This window comes from Daktulosphaira vitifoliae, unplaced genomic scaffold, assembly GCF_025091365.1.
Source record: "Daktulosphaira vitifoliae isolate Bord-2020 unplaced genomic scaffold, ASM2509136v1 Scaffold_1, whole genome shotgun sequence".
Taxonomy (NCBI): domain Eukaryota; kingdom Metazoa; phylum Arthropoda; class Insecta; order Hemiptera; family Phylloxeridae; genus Daktulosphaira; species Daktulosphaira vitifoliae.
Genome location: NW_026099572.1, coordinates 78779213 through 78801743, shown reverse-complemented (window position 1 = coordinate 78801743; position 22531 = coordinate 78779213). Strand labels below are relative to the sequence as shown.

Genomic DNA, 22531 nt, shown 5'->3' with positions numbered 1-22531 from the left:
TCTAATCATTTTCCAAGAAGCATGCAACGCACAAAAAAATGGATCTTTAAATTAACTTTTTATCGACTAATACAATTTATTACCGTTGTTAACTGTGGTAGAAAAAAATTAAATAATACATTTATTATTTCAAATAAAGCACAAATATAAATAAACGTACCCATGAAAATAATTAACTGTTATCACAAAAAATGATAAAATTTCACCTGTTTTTTGACGTTAAATTATAATGTTTTAATGTTAAATTCAATTAAAATACATTCATCAATATACAAAAATAATGATAATTAAGTTTTGACAGAAAATCACTACACCAGTAGAGGACCCAGGGGCAAGATGGAATTGCCTTCTGGGCCGCTGTCTATAGAGTAATAAGGGCCACTATGATTATGTTATGCTAATCTGGTTTATAAAATGTAGTTTTGTTCATTTTTTTTTTATGAAGCGATAAGAATATTTTGTGGGGCAAGCTGGGCTGCCTCAATATTTACGCCCCTTGTGCACTGTTGACCTTTCAGTACGGCTCTGCATTACACCGTAAAACAATTTTGTCAAAACTCCAGGTACTTTAATAAATTTTCTTGACATTACAGAGATACTCTGACTAAAAAAAATATTCTTGATTTTTTCTGTTTTTTAGACTTGTAGCAACCCTGTAAGTATTAATTGAGTAATTCAAATTGCACACTCTTAAATTTTAAGAAATTTAGTCACAGTAGTAAAAAGTTAATAATAAGAATTTTATTTATATATATACACAAAACAATCAAAAAATATAATAAAAAATTGGGAACAATGTCATTGAAAAAAAAAACTGGGACAATAACAAAATTTACAATATTACATGTATTTAACCAATGTTCATCAAACATATGTACACACAATATCGTGGATTTATACAAAAACATATCAAAAACAGCAAATAATTCTTTAAATATATCAATTAATAAATTAAGATGTTTTTGATTTTCGGAAAAATCTGAATAAACTTAGTTTTTACACCGGGTAATTCTTCTTAGTATGTCCGTGCATGTTCTAATTTTCATTACCACATCTTGTTGCATCAAATTAAAACACATGGCAATTAAAGCCATTCCCAACATTAGATACATTGAACATAGTATAAAACTGAGCTCAACTCCTTGTATAGGACCTGATCCTGTTCCAGGGCCAGTTATGTTACTACCAGGCACGAAGTCACCAAAACCAATAGTACTCAAAGATATAAAACAGAAGTAAGACCCATCAAAAAATTCCCAATCTTCCCATTTAGCAAATAAAACTGCACCTCCAGATATGTACCTAAAGGGTAAAATTCAAAAGTTAAAAAATAATTTCAATTTTCAAAAAAACATTAACTAATATTATTTAATTGCTGATATTCTTAAAAAAAAAATGATTAATGATATCATATTGGAAAAACACTAATCAGTTAAAGGAAGTTGGCATTTTCATATTGATGTAGGTTATAGTTTTTAAAATATTAACATTTGGAGTTATCTTTTTACTTTTTAGTCAATTAAATAGTAAAAATGAATTTTGAAAACTTGACATTTAAGAAATATTTATATTATTTTTGTTGATTTCATTGTTATTAATGTAAAACTACCTATACTTAAAAGGTTTTCCATTACAATTACACTAATGCAATTATATAGCCTAATCAAAACGCCTTGAGTTCTTAGGTTAGATATTAACACAATTTCCGACTTTAACAGCCCAATATTAAAACAAGCATTTCACTAATTTATATTTTTACCATCCAAATCTAATGTTTTTATTTAAATATTATATTTGAAAAAAAAAAACGTATTTACAGCAATCTAATATTTAATAGAACATTTACATAACTGACATAACATTTTATTAATTGTATGTCGTATGCTTAGCGCCATAGAGTCTNTTAAAACAAGCATTTCACTAATTTATATTTTTACCATCCAAATCTAATGTTTTTATTTAAATATTATATTTGAAAAAAAAAACGTATTTACAGCAATCTAATATTTAATAGAACATATACATAACTGACATAACATTTTATTAATTGTATGTCGTATGCTTAGCGCCATAGAGTCTGAATAGTTTTAAACGGCATTAAATGTATAAACTGGTTGAAACATTCTAAATTTAATGTAATCAGTCATCGCGTAGGAAATAAAATGAATAATACAGTAAATGGAACTTCTTGGTGTCATACCCGACGGGCAAAAAGTATGCCTTTATTTCCACCAAAGATGTAGTGCGGTGAAATACGATTTTTGTTATCTGTGAGCTATTTTACGTGCAGAATATTTAGATCAATGTCCTATATAATTTATTCATATCCAAAATGAGATACACCTATCATTGTAAAAAACGACGACATTAAAAACAAAGCAGAGACTGACAATAATAATCTAATAATATTTCAAGAACAATACGTTCAATAACAATTTTTGATATTCTGAAATAATTTTTATGAGACCTTATTTTTAATTTAAGCGTTATTACTCATATATTGGTAGAATAATGAAAATTTTTCTATATTTTCAATAATTGTTATTTTATTAAATTATCTAAATTTTTTTAGCGAGTTTCATACTACTTTTTCAAAAATAAGTACATATTCTTTTCATGTTGTGTATGTGGGAATAACCAAGTGAATATTCAAACAAGTGATCTTAAACCTCGTAATAATTATGATTGTCTACTAAGCTTTATAGGTTTGCAAATAATTAAATTGAAAATTGGGCGGAAGCACATCAGTTTGTGTTTGCTATTTAAACAAATAAAAAAAAGTTCACATTTTTTATAGAAATAACATTTTTTGATTCTAGCGACATTTGTATAATACGTCTTTGTCGCGACGCAGACGACCCATTTTTTAACCGAATGCCTGGATGTAGATTTTGCATCTCGTAAAAATCGGTTGTTTCGCTGGGATAGAATCGAATGACAATAAATCAGTATCATCGAACGCCTTTGTCCGCTTACAACGAATATATGCGATTGGGACTCGTTCACTTTTCCTTCACCAAAGCATGCCACTAGTTTTTTTATCTCGATCAGACGTATCGTAATATGGTAACAAGAATTATTTAGGTGTGTATAAAAACTGAATTTACCAACTAACAAAATACACAATACCATCTCATTCATTCGACTACGAAAAAAATCGTTTTGAATAATATGGCGAACACGTTTGTTAGTACCGAAATACACATAATTATTATTATTACCTCCGATAGATTTCTACACATTTGGTGAACTGTTGCGACGGTAGACAAACGTGTAAGATAAAGAAAGCAGCAGAAACAAAAACGAAATAGTTCATCCTTTGGGATTTGCCATATAACGTGTCGGATGGAACAGGTCGACAATATGTCATCTCAGCCCGTAGAGATAGTACCATACTTTTATTTGGTAGGTAAGAAAAAATTTCTTTAAACCATTAAACATTTGAACATGAAAAATGATCTAAATAAAATATGAAATTTATTTTCATATAGAAAATATTGATATATTTATATATCACTGTAGAAAAAAATTTTACTCTCGCAGAAACTAATTTCATGGTAATATTAAACAAACTGAAAACTAGGGTTGTATGATTAGCACAAATGTTTTTCATTAATGATTCGTAAAATTTTAGAGTATATAATTAACATATTCACAGTGGTGACGCAACTAGAGTAAAAATCCAGGGAGTGATAAATATGTATAAGGCTCATGAAGTTGTCGGGGTGGAGTCTCACACCTTCCAATCCACCACAGTAATATAATATATTGCTGAATTACTAATTATTGTTGATCGATGGCATAATATTAAAATGTCCCAGTGTGCGAAAAATAACGATTTTACTCGCTAAAATAGTACTATAACGTCATGGTAAAAGAAAAATCGATACAGAAAAAATTTGATAATAAATTTTTCTAAATAAAAATATTACGTTGAACTGCAGATATTAAAATTCAGGGACTGTACTAGAGCCTAAGGGTGCCAAAATCAAGTCTAGCGGTGCTGAAGCATACCCAATAGTTGGGTCACTGCATATTCCACTGATTTTGAATTATTGCCACTGGGTAAGACACTCGGTAAGGTAACATGACTCGAGATATACGAACATTGCTACATGAGGGGCAAAATAAAATTAATAATTCAAAAAAAATTATTTAAAAATTTCTAACGGAAATAATTAACTTGTAGTTAAATAAATTGTCTTGGCTTAAAATGTCATGTTACTTTATATATGTTGGTTCAAAATCAGAAAATAAAAATAGTGTTGTTATATATTTGTAAAATTGTACATTTTTTAAGTTGTCTAAAACATACCAAATTGTGTTTAACAACAAATTTTTTAAATTATGTCGAATTCCTTGAATGAAATCAACATCATACAAAAATTTTACAATTTATGACATGTAAATATATTTTTATTTATTTAGTGTAATTTTAGTGAATAATGAATTAAAAATGAATAAAAATAACATTAAATTACAATTGGTTTTTTAGTTATCAATGTAATTTAAAAAAGTGTATAAATTACCTCCGATATTGCCTACCCTTAATTACTTAAAATAATGTTAATAATTATAGGAATAATATATAAGAACAATTAATTTAATTATTTCAAAATTATATTAAATTTCTCGTAAATAATTTAAGAATATGTTGTTGGACAAAAGAAATATTTCAAATAACATTATAATTTAATTTCACTGTTTAAATAACAAAATGAAAATATTAAAAAATCATAATATGGATATAATGAAAATATATGCCCCTCAGAATTTTTTAATTTACTATTAATTTTTAATTTTTAGAAATTATGCCAACAATGTTCAATCATTATATTTCCCTTGGAATATTATTACTTGCGAAAAAGAATATTGCACTCGAAACAAATGTAACTAAATACTTATTATTGTATTTCCTTTATCTGTGATTTAAAATAAATAGTTGATAAACTTTTTTCCTCTTGGTAAGTTTTAATGAAAAAGGTAAGCACCTTGAGTTTTAAAAGTTTTAGTAAATTTATATTTAACTCACCCAAAATGTACAAATCGTAAAAGTATTGCTCTATTTATGTTTTCCAGAAATATTATTTTAACATACTGGGTCACGTAATTAATAATAAAATTTAAATAAATCTGCTTTAAAGTTACGTATTAATAATTGTAACACTCGTATTTTAGCAATAAAAAAGTTTCATATTAATTATATTGATCGTTGATTAGGAATCATATTTACACATAAAAATATCCGCGGTACTTTTTGAAATTGATTCTGTACAAATATTAAGCATTTAAAAAGACCCCAGATTATGTTTGAATAACTAATATTTCAGCTCATACTTAGGTTAATATAAATAAAATCTTTTATAAAAACAACCATTCTTTATAACAATTATAGAATGACTTATTATTAAATAGCGAGAGATTTTGGGTCACGAAGTTTAATTTTAATTTTTAAAGTCGCCACGTATAACAAAAATGTAAGTATTTAGTTAAATTTATTACAATTAGTTCATTATGTCTTATTTTAATTCTCCTAAAAATGTTGAGTACGATATATTTATGCATGAAGTGGAATTGGCATACAAGTTTCATACTTATAATATATTACACATTTATTTTACTTACCCAACCATAATAGTTAAGCACAGTGAAATTGGCACGGTAACCTCTTGTGTATCGTTGAAGCTTAACGAGGAACTTTCATCAGTGGTGCCCTCGTCGTCACTTTCCTCGCCCTCAGTAAGTACACCGATATTAAGTTTGAAATCTCGCATATCCATCTACAAAATAATCAAAAACGTAGGTTTTTAATGAAATGAAAATTCTATTAAGTAAATAAAGAAAACAAGGTTACAGTGTTTGGCGCATTTGCACTGAATTTTTATGAGCGAGAGCTGAATGGTAAAATATGGAGGAGTATCGAAATGAGAAAAAATACTATAAATACTACTTTAGTTGAAGTGTCACTTGAGTGCAATACATCAACGTCATTTTTATGTGTTATTGACAACATGGTCTCAAATGCCCCTTACTTTCCACTGTTCCTTCCGTTGCAATGCTAACATACGTTTTCGACGTTTTTTGCAACCTCGACATAGACAACACTTAGCATATATCCATTTGAAGCTCTTAGCCAGAATGTCTCCAATGTTCGATAGGTATAACAGAAAAAGAGGCATTCCTACGATTGCGTATAATATTGTGGCAAGTTTGCCTAGAAGAGTTCGAGGGGTCACATTTCCATAACCTTAAAAAATATAAGAGATAATTATAACACAGATGTAAGTAATTAAATGTAAATAACAGATATTTGTTTATTATAACTAAATCTATAACTAGCTATAAATATATATTTATATATTATATTAAAATATTAATATTAATAATAATATTAATGAGGTAAAAATAAATTAAATTTAACAAAAAAAAAAAAATTAGTTGTAACAGAGGGGTTAGTGATTAAAATCATTATTATAAAACGTTTCGAAACGAGTGTACTAATAAGTTCAATTATTCTAATTTTTTTAGTTTGTTAATTGTAATTTATAATAAGTTTTTGGTAACTAGAAAAATTTTTTTTTTTTTGAAAGGGAGGATTTTTAAGGTGCTATTTACTAACCCTGTATATATTTAATATACTATTCTATTTATAATGATAGACCTTTAATGTAGGAATTAATAATTGAAGTAGAAAATTATATATATATATATATAATGTTACACAGAAAAAACATTTTTTGTTTAACTTCGAAGGTTATTTGTACATTTATTTATTTTTTAACTTATATTATGTAATATAAACTTTAATTTAACATATGTTTGAAGAACGCAATATTTCCGGAACATAACTCAACTTTTCATTTTACTTGATATTTTCAAAAGTTCAGTGGAAAAAAGTTGACATAAGAGTTTTCATACATTAAAGTATATTTTTAATGACTTCTTCACATGAGTAGATAAAGGGTTGCATTAAAAAAAATATACCTAGTAAAAGGAAAATATTTAAGGTGCTTTTAAAAAAGTTACAGCAATTTTAAGTTAAAAACATAAGAGAAATAACAAAATTATTTCTAAAATTGTAATTTTTTGGAGGGTGTTCCCATTTAGGGGAACGAGAAAAATTAAAGTAATTAAAATACAATTATATTATTTACGCAAGAGTCTTATTAACAACCTTTTAATAGCTCTAAAAGTTATTAAAAAAAAATAAGGACTATTAATTTATCAAAGCATTTAATAAATATTTGAAGCTTTTTCCATAATTATTATCTCTATTAAGTTGTTTTAATAAAGCAGTGTATTCAAATGTTTTAAAACATTTTTTAATTTAATTTAAATACAAAAAATCAATTTCATACTTAATTGAATAACGTCTAAAATTGAACTCAAGTTGCTAAATTATATATATTAAACTCCATTATAAATATTTATTCAAATTAAATAGCTATAATAGAAAAACAAAAGGCATTTATGAACTTGAAAATCAAAATGTTTAAAAAAATAAAAAGTTAAAAGCTATTATTAGTTACTTGTATTTTTGTTTGAATAAAGCTAAAAAATTATTAGTCTTAAATAAGTGTATGTAGGGTTTCTAAAAACAAAAAAANGTATTTTTGCTTGAATAAAGCTAAAAAATTATTAGTCTTAAATAAGTGTATGTAGGGTTTCTAAAAACAAAAAAAACGCATCGTTATTTTTTTAATATTATGTATAGTAAAAATAATTTATACAACATAAAAATTTACGAAAATAAAAAAAAAAAATTCATGTTAGTATGGTATCTATAAAAATAAAAGTTACTTGTAGTTAAAATAGGTGTAACGATAACCGCATTTTTCAAAAACTATTAGTTAAATCATCTATGTGTAAGGTGAAAGCTACTGTTCAGACAGAGATAATATTCACAAATATGATGTATAGTAGCTGCAATATGTGTATTGAGAAGGATTTATCAGGATATAACTTTCATGTAATATATAAGCGCAGCAAAGGTAAGAAAAGGATAATAGAGGTTTTGAAAGCTGCACAGAGATATGAAATGGTTTTTCTTTCCCATTTAGTTAATATGTAAAAATTTTTAGAAGACGGTAATCTCGGACAGTACTGACATGAATCTAAATCCGGATCGACAGTCTACAAAAAACTGAAATTTATATTGCAATAATAAATAGAGCAGAAAATATATTAGCGATTTGTACAAAATACTGTTAAATTTATATACCTCGTTTGGATATAAATTTTGAAAGTTAAATATGAATCTATAATGNATTTATATTGCAATAATAAATAGAGCAGAAAATATATTAGCGATTTGTACAAAATACTGTTAAATTTATATACCTCGTTTGGGTATAAATTTTGAAAGTTAAATATGAATCTATAATGTTTTTTTACTATTAAATGGATTATATTAACTTTAAATGTAATACAAAACTGATTATCGACCAGTCAACATAGTATTTAATCCATTCTCCATCTAATAGAATAAAACTAATTATAGGTTCTCATTTTTGTAAAATACCCCTAAAATCTACCCTTGGAAATAATTATTTCTTATAATTGACTTGATATTTACTATAGTTCATATAAAATAAATCGAGTTTTAATTTGTTCATTTTTACGAAAAAAAACATTATTTAGCTGAAAAATTAAGGCTAGTATTCTTAATAAATCACTTTGTATAATACAACTCGGGGTTCATCTCTTTTTACTGTATAAAGTTATTTATTTCTACAAGTGTACATTTGCATATAAATTCGAAATTAACTATAACGCCATTTTATAACTCTTTAGTTTTCATATTACAAAGAAAAGAATATTTTCTTATATTTTATTATGTAAATAATACTTTATTACAATCTGTTGATATAAACTACGGCTATCTACTGCGTTTTACTTATTGTTTAGAATTTACTTTAAATTATATGAGTAATGAACGTAGACTATAAAAGATGTGTATTTTCAAAATAGCTTTTTGCTGTGAAAGTCAAGTTCATAAATTAGTTGCAGATTCCATTAACACTAAAACAGATGGCTAAACCATTATTTGTGGACAAATGACAACAATGATTTAGCCGATTTGTACTTAATGTACAAATGGACAGCAAACCATTGCGTTAACTTGTCAAGCTGGGCAATGCATTACAATAAAATGTAATTGGTGGATTTAAATATTGGTAGTAAAATTTAGTTGACACTTATTTAATATTTAGGGGAACTATTCACCTATTATTTATTATTATTAGTTAAGAGTAATCTTTTATGAATGATATAAAATAAAAATTATGGATTATTATAGACAAAGTATTTGAATTAAATGTTAAAATTGAGTTGGGTTCACAGCAAATTTAAAAATTAATAGTTCTATCAGGAAGTTTTGAGAAAAAGAAAAAGGTAAAAACACTTCAAACAAAAAATCTATTTTTAATTTACAAGGCTTTATATGGAAAACTTATATTTAGAACTCTATTATCTAGAAATTAAAAAAATGTCACTAACACCCCTTACAATTTTTAAATGCCTCAAATACTGTATAGATGATATAAAAATTTATTTTATTTTTGATGTAGTTAGATTGGCTAATTATAAATATTTTCAAATATTCAATTATATTACGTGGTAATCAGTTATTTATATTAACTGAAACATTCAAAAAATTTATAATTTTAATATTGTTTACTCTTATGTTACTACTAATAATTTACTAAAATATTAAATTTTAAAATAATGAACATTTGTGTTCATTATACGAATTCAAGAGGAATGATAATTTTCTTGATTGTTCTTGTTTAAATGAAGTTGTATTTTAAATATTTAAATATNGTTTTTTTACTATTAAATGGATTATATTAACTTTAAATGTAATACAAAACTGATTATCGACCAGTCAACATAGTATTTAATCCATTCTCCATCTAATAGAATAAAACTAATTATAGGTTCTCATTTTTGTAAAATACCCCTAAAATCTACCCTTGGAAATAATTATTTCTTATAATTGACTTGATATTTACTATAGTTCATATAAAATAAATCGAGTTTTAATTTGTTCATTTTTACGAAAAAAAACATTATTTAGCTGAAAAATTAAGGCTAGTATTCTTAATAAATCACTTTGTATAATACAACTCGGGGTTCATCTCTTTTTACTGTATAAAGTTATTTATTTCTACAAGTGTACATTTGCATATAAATTCGAAATTAACTATAACGCCATTTTATAACTCTTTAGTTTTCATATTACAAAGAAAAGAATATTTCCTTATATTTTATTATGTAAATAATACTTTATTACAATCTGTTGATATAAACTACGGCTATCTACTGCGTTTTACTTATTGTTTAGAATTTACTTTAAATTATATGAGTAATGAACGTAGACTATAAAAGATGTGTATTTTCAAAATAGCTTTTTGCTGTGAAAGTCAAGTTCATAAATTAGTTGCAGATTCCATTAACACTAAAACAGATGGCTAAACCATTATTTGTGGACAAATGACAACAATGATTTAGCCGATTTGTACTTAATGTACAAATGGACAGCAAACCATTGCGTTAACTTGTCAAGCTGGGCAATGCATTACAATAAAATGTAATTGGTGGATTTAAATATTGGTAGTAAAATTTAGTTGACACTTATTTAATATTTAGGGGAACTATTCACCTATTATTTATTATTATTAGTTAAGAGTAATCTTTTATGAATGATATAAAATAAAAATTATGGATTATTATAGACAAAGTATTTGAATTAAATGTTAAAATTGAGTTGGGTTCACAGCAAATTTAAAAATTAATAGTTCTATCAGGAAGTTTTGAGAAAAAGAAAAAGGTAAAAACACTTCAAACAAAAAATCTATTTTTAATTTACAAGGCTTTATATGGAAAACTTATATTTAGAACTCTATTATCTAGAAATTAAAAAAATGTCACTAACACCCCTTACAATTTTTAAATGCCTCAAATACTGTATAGATGATATAAAAATTTATTTTATTTTTGATGTAGTTAGATTGGCTAATTATAAATATTTTCAAATATTCAATTATATTACGTGGTAATCAGTTATTTATATTAACTGAAACATTCAAAAAATTTATAATTTTAATATTGTTTACTCTTATGTTACTACTAATAATTTACTAAAATATTAAATTTTAAAATAATGAACATTTGTGTTCATTATACGAATTCAAGAGGAATGATAATTTTCTTGATTGTTCTTGTTTAAATGAAGTTGTATTTTAAATATTTAAATATATTATTCATTGGAGATTTAATAAGTAATAATTGCTAAAATGTTCACTATCTGCATAATCAGGATACCATAAAAAATGTTCAGTATAGATATTTTAATTAGCAAGGTTGTTCATCAGTCAATCTCAGATTTATACTTTATAGTATTATTGTTATTTAAATTATTCGAAAATAAATTCTTATTAACATGTAACTGACAATATTGTGAAGAAACATTAAATAAGAGGGAAAAAAAATGCTTTTAGTATGAAAAGATTTTCGGAACAATGTCTTTTACAGCGTAGAGTATTAAAATTTAATTTAAATATTTATTAGACGTTATATATAATGCTAAATATAAAATTAATTGACATAATTATTTCGTCATAAGTGCAAGCAAAAGTGAGTAAATACCGGCCGTCCCTAAGTTCAAAATATGGTTGAATGAAATATTTATTATTGCTTGAATAATTTTTTTCAAATTGTGCAATCTTACTCTAATAATTATTTTTTGGTAGCATCTTCTTTTATTAAAGAATTACCGAATAAAAAAATTTAATTTTACCAAATGGGGATGTAACAACTCTCATACACACCCAGACATACCTTGGTCACGAGATGCATATTTTTGAATGGTTTCGACATTTAAACTTCTTAAAACTTTTTCTAATATTCACTTTAGAATAATCATAAATGTAGGACAACATTCTAAAGCGTATTATCTCCGAAATATCGATGTTTAATTAAATATCAATTCTTATAGATGTTCTAGAACTTAAAAACGGCAACAGAAATTTCGCATATGTACATTAGTTGCCCAAAAATATCGAATAAAAAAGAAATTTCATTTTGACTTAATTATATTTATAAAAATAAATTAATATATTTTATTTTGTCAATAAATTAACTGTTATTTTATTAAAATATTGTTAGAAAATATTATTTGCTCTAAAAAATATAGAAGTTCTGTACTATAGATATAATGGATATACAAAAGGAGGCCCAAAACTATTTTTACATTAGAAAAAAAGTAAAAATATAATGTTTCAAAGATGACATTCATGGTAACATACAGTGTGTTGAATATTTGGAATGTTTTTATCAATTTCAGAAAAAAGTTGTATCAAATTTTATACATAGACTTAACAAAATCTATGAATTTTTTATAAGTAATTAAAATTTAAAAATATCACGTAAGAAAAACTTAGCAGCCACAAAATGAGTACCATTATAACTAATTTTTTATCATTATTTTAAAAATATCTACTTATATGTAAATATGTAGTATATTACGAATATCAATAATTTTAGATTTTAGAAATACAAAAAAGGAAAAAAAGGTTTAAAAGGTAAAAGGTTATAAAAATTGATTTTTTTATAATAATTGAAAAAGTTGAGCTTTTTTTTTTGTATATTGACATATTTATAAAAATAATAATTCACAGTTAAAAATATTTCTTCCATAGTAAATGAATACTTAATCTAAATAAAAATTGTCATTGATGTCAAAGGTAATATTAAATTTTTACTTTCAAAAATCTACGAAAATACTGTATTTTAATTAGCTAAAAATTATATTACTTCTTTTCTATTTAAAAAGTAAGTGAATGTAAACATTAATAAAAAAAGTTTTTATATTGAAAAACAGTTCTGATAACTGTCACATTAAATAATGACATAATGTTTGATAAGTTTTATTTTTTGGTAGTGTTTAGGATGTTTTATACGCCTATTGATTAAATTTAATTATTTTTAAATTAACATTATAAAAATCATGAAAATATAATTTATTGTATAAATATTGTTTTTTTAAACATTGGCTCTCTTATATTAAAAAATCGTTTAAAAGTTGTTTTGTAAATTTAAACTATAAAAATTGAGATATTTTAAACTTTGATTGCGTTATTTTTTGTTTTTAGCTAGAGTAGTAAAATTGAAACAAGTCATATATCGTAAAAAAAATTTAGGGAGGAGTTTAAAAACCTAGAAACATACCCTACTACATACGCCACTGGGTTGGATTGGATTATAAGAACTTTTTACCGACTCTATCATTGTTTTTATTTTATTCTTGATTGATATGAATACATAATACAAACAAAAGAAAACATAGCTTACAACTGTTGAATAATTCCCACCCACCTTGTATGAGTTTCACTGAGACAACCCCAATGATGACTATGGAAAGGCGTATGAGTTTTCGGTATTTTTTACCGTTAGATATACATGAAGCGTATATGTATACTAATAACACAATGCTTCACATTTTTTTTTCTCGTGTATTACTATTGACTTTACACAAAACTAGCTTTGGTTCCAATTTCATATTTAAATGAGTCAAGGAAAATTAATAATCAAAATACAACGAAAGACAATTTAAACTCATTTAAGTTATGGTATAAAAAGGCCTCATATAAGCAACATTTTGTTGATGTTTGTTAATCTAAGGATTCATTTCATTATAAAAAAACTTGAAACAATTTTCCAAAAAATATTTTTATGAAATTACAAAAAAAATAAAATGCATAGTATTTTAATAAAAGTTATTATGCTACAAATATAAAAAAAATTAGATAATTTACAATTATTTTTTTTAAGATAATAATATTTACTTTTAAGTTTTACACTTCAAGTTATAAAATATTAGTATGTGTGACACAGGCGCCTGATTGAAAAGTTAAGAACCTAAAAGCTAAACCATTAAAATCTACCTCTCTATTCGTATCGTAGTATGATACTGTGCACCATTAGTACTTAAACAACCCATCAAATAAATAGCACCTCGGAGATTTGCTAAAATCTAATTATCTGAACAGAAATGAGTTATCACATTTAATTAACAGTTAATAATAGGTCTCATAGGAAGAAATTATAGCTCATAAATTAATAAGGTATTTAAGTATAAATGACAAATTATATGTAGACGTTTTTATTATATTATTAAAAAATTCAGTACTTAAGCTTTAAGTGTAAACATTTTTAGCTTTGTCTTTAAGTAAAGGAACAATTTTGTTAAAGAAAGGCTATAGAACTTTTCAAAAGAAAATACATTTTTTTTTTTTGACGGGGTGACTCAATTTTTTTATTATGGCAAGCATTCTAGAAAAAATTAAAAAAAAAAGAAAGTGATAAACAAAAAAAGGCCTTTAGAGACATATTTCGTAAATATCGACTTCATAAAAAAAAAAAAAAAGGCTAGCGCTGGTCTAAAGATAGGTAATCGCTTCAAATGCTCTTTCTTAAAATATATAGTATTACATAATTTATACTTAAAAAATTATTAAGAATGAAAATGATGATGAAATCAATCTATTGTGATAAATATAAAATACATTCTTAATTTCTAAGATTAGAATCAACCGCGTCATAATATTTGGTGGTTTTAAAGATATTGAACACTACATTTTTTTAATTTAAAATATTTTTAACATATTTTTTTTTTAATTTTTAACATTTTCATTTTCTATTTGATTATGTTAATTTCATCTTGGGTGTTTTATGAGTAAAAAATAAAGAACAAAGTTAAACTTGTTTTTTTTATAAACTGTGATAAAAAATTAACTTTAAAGCCCTAGAAAAGTATATAAATGTAATATTTTTCGAAAAATTAATCATTAGAAAATAATATTTCTATTACTGAAAATTAAAAATGTCCAATATTATTAACCAGTGTAATTAATTAATCAATCAATCAATTCATTCATTATAAAATAATACTTTTTCAAATGAAGATGTTACTTTCCAACTTAATAAACTAAAAGAAAATAAGTGATTTAAAAAAATTAGTCGCAAAATATAATTTACTACCTTGCACAATGTAATTGAGAAATAATCCCTGTGTAATATTCACAATCTTGAAGTAGACACGATAGTATGCATTCAAAAACAAACTGGCATATCTTAACATAGTAAAGCTATGTTCAATTAATACGATTAATTACATGATATACATAAAGTCATCACGCAAACATTTAACATAATCTCTTTAACAACAAATATCTATTGAATAAATTATACACGTTCAGACGAAAATGAAAATTAAACTACCTAATGATACATATATATATATATATATATATATATATGGGTAATTCCATAACAAAAATCGACTTTAATATATATATATATTTTTTTTTTTAATTAAAAGCTAATTGAGATAAAATTTCAATTAAAACTATTTTTTAAATCCATTAAGTACAAAATTTTATTGAATATGAGAATTTTTATTTTTTGGTTGTATGTAGTGTTTATCCAAATTAATAGTGATTATACAAAAATGTTGAGCTCTTTCGTTGATTTTGCTATTTGTTGTTAATATATAAACTATTTTAAATGATTAAACTAATTATTTTTTATTAAAATATAATTGATAGAAATGTTTTTAATAAATTATTTATTTTACAAAAATTACATCAATTATTATTTTTCAAGAATTCAATGGAGAATTATAATTTTTCACGGATAATTATATGTCCAATAATTATTGAACTTATCTTTTTGTTGTTCTTATACATAAAGTAGTTGCTGCCATATAATATTCTACAAAAAAATTGAATTTTTTAATAAAGTTGTCAAGATTTTGCAGCAAGGTCCTTTAATTAGTACCTAACAGTTAAAAATATAAAGTTTTCAAAAAATGTATGTACATTAAACAAATTACTTTGTTTAAAAAGAGTATTTTTTATTACAAGTCATGTTTTCCCACGAAGAAAACATATAGGAAGAAAAATGTTCTTAGGCGACTCTTTAGGGTTGATCACAAAAGCTGAAATTTATTTAAAAATCTTTTTTCAATATGTACTATTGGTTTATAAAAAAACAAAAACATATTCAGCTTTGATCAGTAACTAATACAGTATTGGTTTAATTCAGTCATGTTTTTTCAGTNCTACATTTTTTTAATTTAAAATATTTTTAACATATTTTTTTTTTAATTTTTAACATTTTCATTTTCTATTTGATTATGTTAATTTCATCTTGGGTGTTTTATGAGTAAAAAATAAAGAACAAAGTTAAACTTGTTTTTTTTATAAACTGTGATAAAAAATTAACTTTAAAGCCCTAGAAAAGTATATAAATGTAATATTTTTCGAAAAATTAATCATTAGAAAATAATATTTCTATTACTGAAAATTAAAAATGTCCAATATTATTAACCAGTGTAATTAATTAATCAATCAATCAATTCATTCATTATAAAATAATACTTTTTCAAATGAAGATGTTACTTTCCAACTTAATAAACTAAAAGAAAATAAGTGATTTAAAAAAATTAGTCGCAAAATATAATTTACTACCTTGCACAATGTAATTGAGAAATAATCCCTGTGTAATATTCACAATCTTGAAGTAGACACGATAGTATGCATTCAAAAACAAACTGGCATATCTTAACATAGTAAAGCTATGTTCAATTAATACGATTAATTACATGATATACATAAAGTCATCACGCAAACATTTAACATAATCTCTTTAACAACAAATATCTATTGAATAAATTATACACGTTCAGACGAAAATGAAAATTAAACTACCTAATGATACATATATATATATATATATATATATGGGTAATTCCATAACAAAAATCGACTTTAATATATATATATATTTTTTTTTTTAATTAAAAGCTAATTGAGATAAAATTTCAATTAAAACTATTTTTTAAATCCATTAAGTACAAAATTTTATTGAATATGAGAATTTTTATTTTTTGGTTGTATGTAGTGTTTATCCAAATTAATAGTGATTATACAAAAATGTTGAGCTCTTTCGTTGATTTTGCTATTTGTTGTTAATATATAAACTATTTTAAATGATTAAACTAATTATTTTTTATTAAAATATAATTGATAGAAATGTTTTTAATAAATTATTTATTTTACAAAAATTACATCAATTATTATTTTTCAAGAATTCAATGGAGAATTATAATTTTTCACGGATAATTATATGTCCAATAATTATTGAACTTATCTTTTTGTTGTTCTTATACATAAAGTAGTTGCTGCCATATAATATTCTACAAAAAAATTGAATTTTTTAATAAAGTTGTCAAGATTTTGCAGCAAGGTCCTTTAATTAGTACCTAACAGTTAAAAATATAAAGTTTTCAAAAAATGTATGTACATTAAACAAATTACTTTGTTTAAAAAGAGTATTTTTTATTACAAGTCATGTTTTCCCACGAAGAAAACATATAGGAAGAAAAATGTTCTTAGGCGACTCTTTAGGGTTGATCACAAAAGCTGAAATTTATTTAAAAATCTTTTTTCAATATGTACTATTGGTTTATAAAAAAACAAAAACATATTCAGCTTTGATCAGTAACTAATACAGTATTGGTTTAATTCAGTCATGTTTTTTCAGTCTAATAATTATATAATCAACATTTGCATTATAGCTTCTATCCACACCTTTTGGGGACTTAACGAGTCGACATAATTTTACACCAGCTATCAAACTGACAAAACCTAATTATGGCTGAGTTAATCAGAAAGTAGGCAAGATTTTGTGCCATTGGTAAAGTTTCAGTGTGGTCACCCATCCTAAAACTAACAGCAAACAGCAGAGCTGAACGTTAGTTCCAAAGAGGCGTCTGATTGATCCACTGCGCCACACCACACCTCTGGCTAATAATTATATGTATTACATCGAAAAAAAAAAATACAATAAGTGTTCAATAAGAAAGGGTAAAGGTTTGTATTATTCCTATTTTCCGTAACAAATGATCGGTTTCCTTAATTTTTAAGTGCTTTATATATTTCAAAGGAGTTTAAAATACGTATCAGCTTTTTCAAAATCTTCGAAAAAGAAATATCCAATATTCGATTTACATAGCTTACATAGAAACACATAGAATATTTAGTTAAAAAGTACAACGTTATAATTTTTCAGTTATTAAATAAATCGTGGTACAGACAAAAACAGTATAAAATTTTCATTTACAATAAATAAGATATTTGTAACTTAAGAAATAACTTTAAGCGATGGTTAAGGTTGGAACTATACTGCTGACTTAGTTCATTTCCTATTTATTATTGTAATTGATTTGTTGTTATTTTTTTTTTAATTTTTAGTTGTTATTGTTTTGTGTTTATCGTTATCCATGTTTTTATTTTTGTTGTTATTGTGCTTGTTTTTGCTATTTTTGTTTTCAAACGAATATGAAAAAAATTTATTGAAAAATTATTTTATTTTGATGGCTAATTTTAGAAAAGAATTGCATGAAATTTCGACGGAATTGAGTAAATTGTATAATTTTACTAATTTAATTGTCAATTAAAATTTCTAGTTTGAAAAAAAACTAGCACAGTGGTGTCGCGGTACAGTGAGGCATAGTGAAGTCAAGTAAAATTTTCATTTACAAATAACCATATTGTTAAATGCAAAAGTTTGTTAAGTAAAATTACTAAACAATGATCAATGTAAAAAAATTAAGTGTAAAGTTCAAAAGCTTTCTCATATGTATATATTTAATTAACTTGGCAATTTTATTTTGTTAAGAAAAACGTAGCCAATTTAGTAAAGTTATAAAAGTTACATAAAAATTGATATAAACATTAAAATACTTTTAAAACTTACTCTTAAATATAATTTTTTGCATGATAATTGGCTGTATTTTTTGTATTTACTATACAAATACAATTAGATTAGACTTTTTTTCTTTCTCAGAGTATGTCAAGCGATACAAATAAAAAAATCACGATAAAAAACTTCAAGTACAAGATGGTATCTGAACTTTTTGAATAATTAAAACGTATCGGATTATCGTATTATGGTAATTAAACCATTATAATACAAATACAATGTTACTGTGTTATTATAATAACAATTTTTATAATACACGTAGACAAACTTGGTTTCTACTGTCTTGACAAAGTTACAATAAAAACATTTTTTTCATATTTAATAGCTCGAAAATCAAATTAATGCCAAAAATGTGCTAAATTTTATACATTAAATTTCCAAATAAAATATTAAAATATGATGGAATTTTTTAATGATTTCAAATAAATAAATGTAATGGTAAAATTAGAGTTGTATTACACAATTTAATTTTGTTATTAAAGCATTTTTGCAAAGTACGCGTAATCTCGTTTAGGTTTAGATTTAGAGAAACTATGTATTTTTGAAAATGTTCAAGTTGGCTGTAAAAATTACTATACAAAACAAGTATAAAAACATGACATTAGTGGTGATAAATTCATAAATGTCATTATTGTGAACATTTTTCTTAATAAATATAATTTTTATATTTATTTCTTCAGTTTTATCCTTTTTGCGTTACTGTATTTTAGAATCACGTCGTTTGTTTTTGGCTGTTATTGTAAGTGATATTAATTTCTAGTTGGCAATTTCTGTGTACATTTTAACCCGTTACTTCATTCAGGACGAGTTGTCAGGAAATATGGTGTGCCAAACGCTAATTATGGTTTACGTAATTTTGGCGTAAAAGTCATAAGGCTAACAAATATTCACAGAGACTCCTACACGTGTCTTTTAAAGAGAAAATTAATCAATATTATAAAACTTCAAAAATTATGTTATTCAAGAATGAATGAAGATAAAGTACTTACTAAAAATTAGTCGCATATAAAAAAAAACAGTCCTAAATAATGTTTGATTAGTATATTTTGAGTTTTTATGTGTGCACTAATATTTATACACAACGAAACTTTTAAGGTGTTATTCGATTACTCAAATAATTTAACATGAAAAACACGTGGCCAAAAATATGCAATTAAGCGATTAAATATTAATTTTAAGTTTTGAATAAAATCGTATTGATTTATATATTACAATGATCAGTTTATAATTTGATTTATTTAATATGCTAAAGGTTTTCACGTACACGTACAAGTCAATTATAAATTCTCCCGAGAATAATTTAAACTTAATCTCGGCTGCATAAAGATATCCAAGTATCTATCGAAACGATTTTGGAAGAAGGGAACGCGGATGTCGGATTACACTGTAACAACCGCTCAAAGTGTATTTATAAATATTACAAAAGGTATGCCGCGTGTTTTATAGGATATTTTCAATTTTTTAGGAACTGTAACTTAAAGTTGGCCACATTTGTGTCAAAACAAATTGCAATTAATCCATATTCACTGAAGTGCTCTAAAAATATGCCGGGAAGAGTTATTGACAGGAAACACATTTTAGCTGATTAAAATGATACATTACTTATGTAAAAATGATTTGACACAAATAACAAACTATAAAATGAAAAAAAAAAATCTAAGAATAATTTCGTTAAGTGCTACAAATATTTAACATTGTATTTCTTAATTTGTTTTGACAATCCATTAAATTAACACTAATTTAAAACAAACTTTGCAAAGTTTTACTTTTAAACGAAATAAATTCAAGCTGGTTTATTTACAACTTGATTAAATAAAAAAAACATAAGAACGTGTTGTACTAGTCGATGCATCAAATCATTTTTAAATGTATGTGACTTAAACAAGATTTTATAATTATTAAACGTTATAAAAAAATATGAATGAGACAAGGTTAAAAATTTACTGCGAAATAAATTATGCTAATAAGTTGATGTTTAATATTACTTGTTAATGAACGACTTGCCAGCGAATATTTTTACAAACGTTTACGATAAAAGACAAGGCGGTGAACATTATCTAAACCATTTGACTGTTATTTGTAACGTTACTTTTATTTTAATATTTTTGAATGAAAATTGTTAAAACTTTTTGGTTTGATATTTAAACAAGTGTAAAATGATCATAAATAATTTACGAGAGCGAAATTAATGTATGTACTTATTTAAATTCTTATAACTCCAGTTAATTTCTTGAATTAATTTTTGTAATTACTGTGAGTTTTTAATTAAATATATATTATTATTTTGTTTAATGGGCATTAAGTTTTTGTGTTAGACTTAAGATATCGTTAAATAAAAAAAAACCTTATTTATAATCAACTCTGCGATTGAAAAAATTCTCAAAACAAAAATTTAGAAAAATATATTTTTATTATTCATAGTTTCATAAAAAGATCATGAGTTTACATCGGCCAAACGACTTTGGTGTTATGAAAATTTCATCAGCCCTTATTAATTTAGAAAAATGTTTTCAATTTCAACAGATATGAAAATCTGATGTAGAAAAAATAAACATTTAATAAATAAATTTGTTTTTGATTTCTGAAAATGTTATATTTAAAGCTCATCTTATTAAAAATAAACTGATATAAGTTAGATAAATTAATTGTTTTTTTTTTTTTTTTTTGTTATATATCAATGATTTAACCAACTAGAGTAGGTTAAAACGATTACCATAAATAGAACTTTCTAATTTCACATGGATCGAATTTATATGTTTAAAATAATTTTAATATTTTATTTTTAGATGTCTAAATATCTGAATTATAAATAAATGTTCTTATTTACCGATGGTAGTGATGACGGACAGCGAGTAGAGGAAAGAACCGGAGAACGACCAACGGGTCATTTCCTTGTTGGCGCCTTCGTAGCTGTTGCGAACTGCTTCGATGACGTGGCTCTGAAACGCTCGGAGGTGAGTCTGCACCTCTTTTCGCCAGGTCTCCTCGCAGTACTCTGTGCAGCAAGTTAGATCCCATAAACGGGCGACGGTTCCTGACCGATTGGCGCTTACTCGGTCTATGATGGCTTTGGCATTGCTCGACGTCCCTTCGATGAAAATAAACATGAAAGCGCCGGCTATGGTGTAACCTACTACCAAGCATATGATCCCTATGTTGCTGAACAGGAACGCAATGAACTGTCGTAGGTAATCTTTGCACTGCTGCGTCCAGGTCTTTTTCCTTCTGTTGTAGTACCGCCGGCCGCTGCGTTTCCGCTCCATCGGCACCGGAGGTACTTGTCGCTATCACTTTTGATGTCGTGGTTGCAGTTACGGTGTTACGCAATACGTTCATTGCCGTTGTCTAGTTATTTGACGCGTGCGATCCTGTCGACGAGACTCTAATGTCATAATAAAATAATATCACAAAAACCAGTCAATGAAATAATAATAACAACAGGACGTCACAGTGCGCCGCATATATTAGGCTGTTTCGAAAAGCGACTGTAAGCTACCAGGCGCGCATACAGTTTAACCCAAACCATCGACACACTGTGTTTGTGTATATTTTTAGATACGTTTTCAAGCTCACTGGACACCGCATTCGAACCGTCCCGATGGCTAGTCTCCTTCCAAGTCATTTCTCGAATTAGCCCGTTGAAGCCAATGCCGAGGATTGGCAATCGTACGGGACGCTGAGTAACACCACGCCAGTATTAATA

General features: G+C 25.2%; 1 protein-coding gene across 1 annotated transcript; it reads right to left on the bottom strand.

Annotated features, from left to right (window-relative positions):
* Positions 1 to 745: 745 nt before the first annotated feature.
* Positions 746 to 22319, bottom strand: LOC126896687 (TWiK family of potassium channels protein 7). The gene is made up of 4 exons (XM_050669655.1): positions 21656 to 22319; positions 6033 to 6247; positions 5626 to 5780; positions 746 to 1302 (listed from the first exon to the last, which is right to left on the bottom strand). Exons 1-4 carry the CDS (start codon positions 22089 to 22091, stop codon positions 990 to 992), a joined length of 1119 nt encoding a protein of 372 aa, XP_050525612.1. The 5' UTR covers positions 22092 to 22319; the 3' UTR covers positions 746 to 989.
* Between the last annotated feature and the right edge of the window lie 212 nt (positions 22320 to 22531).

Excerpts from the sequence above, each read along its gene's own strand:
- LOC126896687 (XM_050669655.1), bottom strand. The coding sequence starts at position 22,091 with ATGGAGCGGAAACGCAGCGGCCGGCGGTACTACAACAGAAGGAAAAAG. Across the intron at positions 6,248-21,655 it reads GTCCGTCATCACTACCATCG|GTTATGGAAATGTGACCCCT; the intron begins GTAAATAAGAAC and ends ATATTTTTTAAG. Across the intron at positions 1,303-5,625 it reads TGCTTAACTATTATGGTTGG|GTACATATCTGGAGGTGCAG; the intron begins GTAAGTAAAATA and ends TTTACCCTTTAG.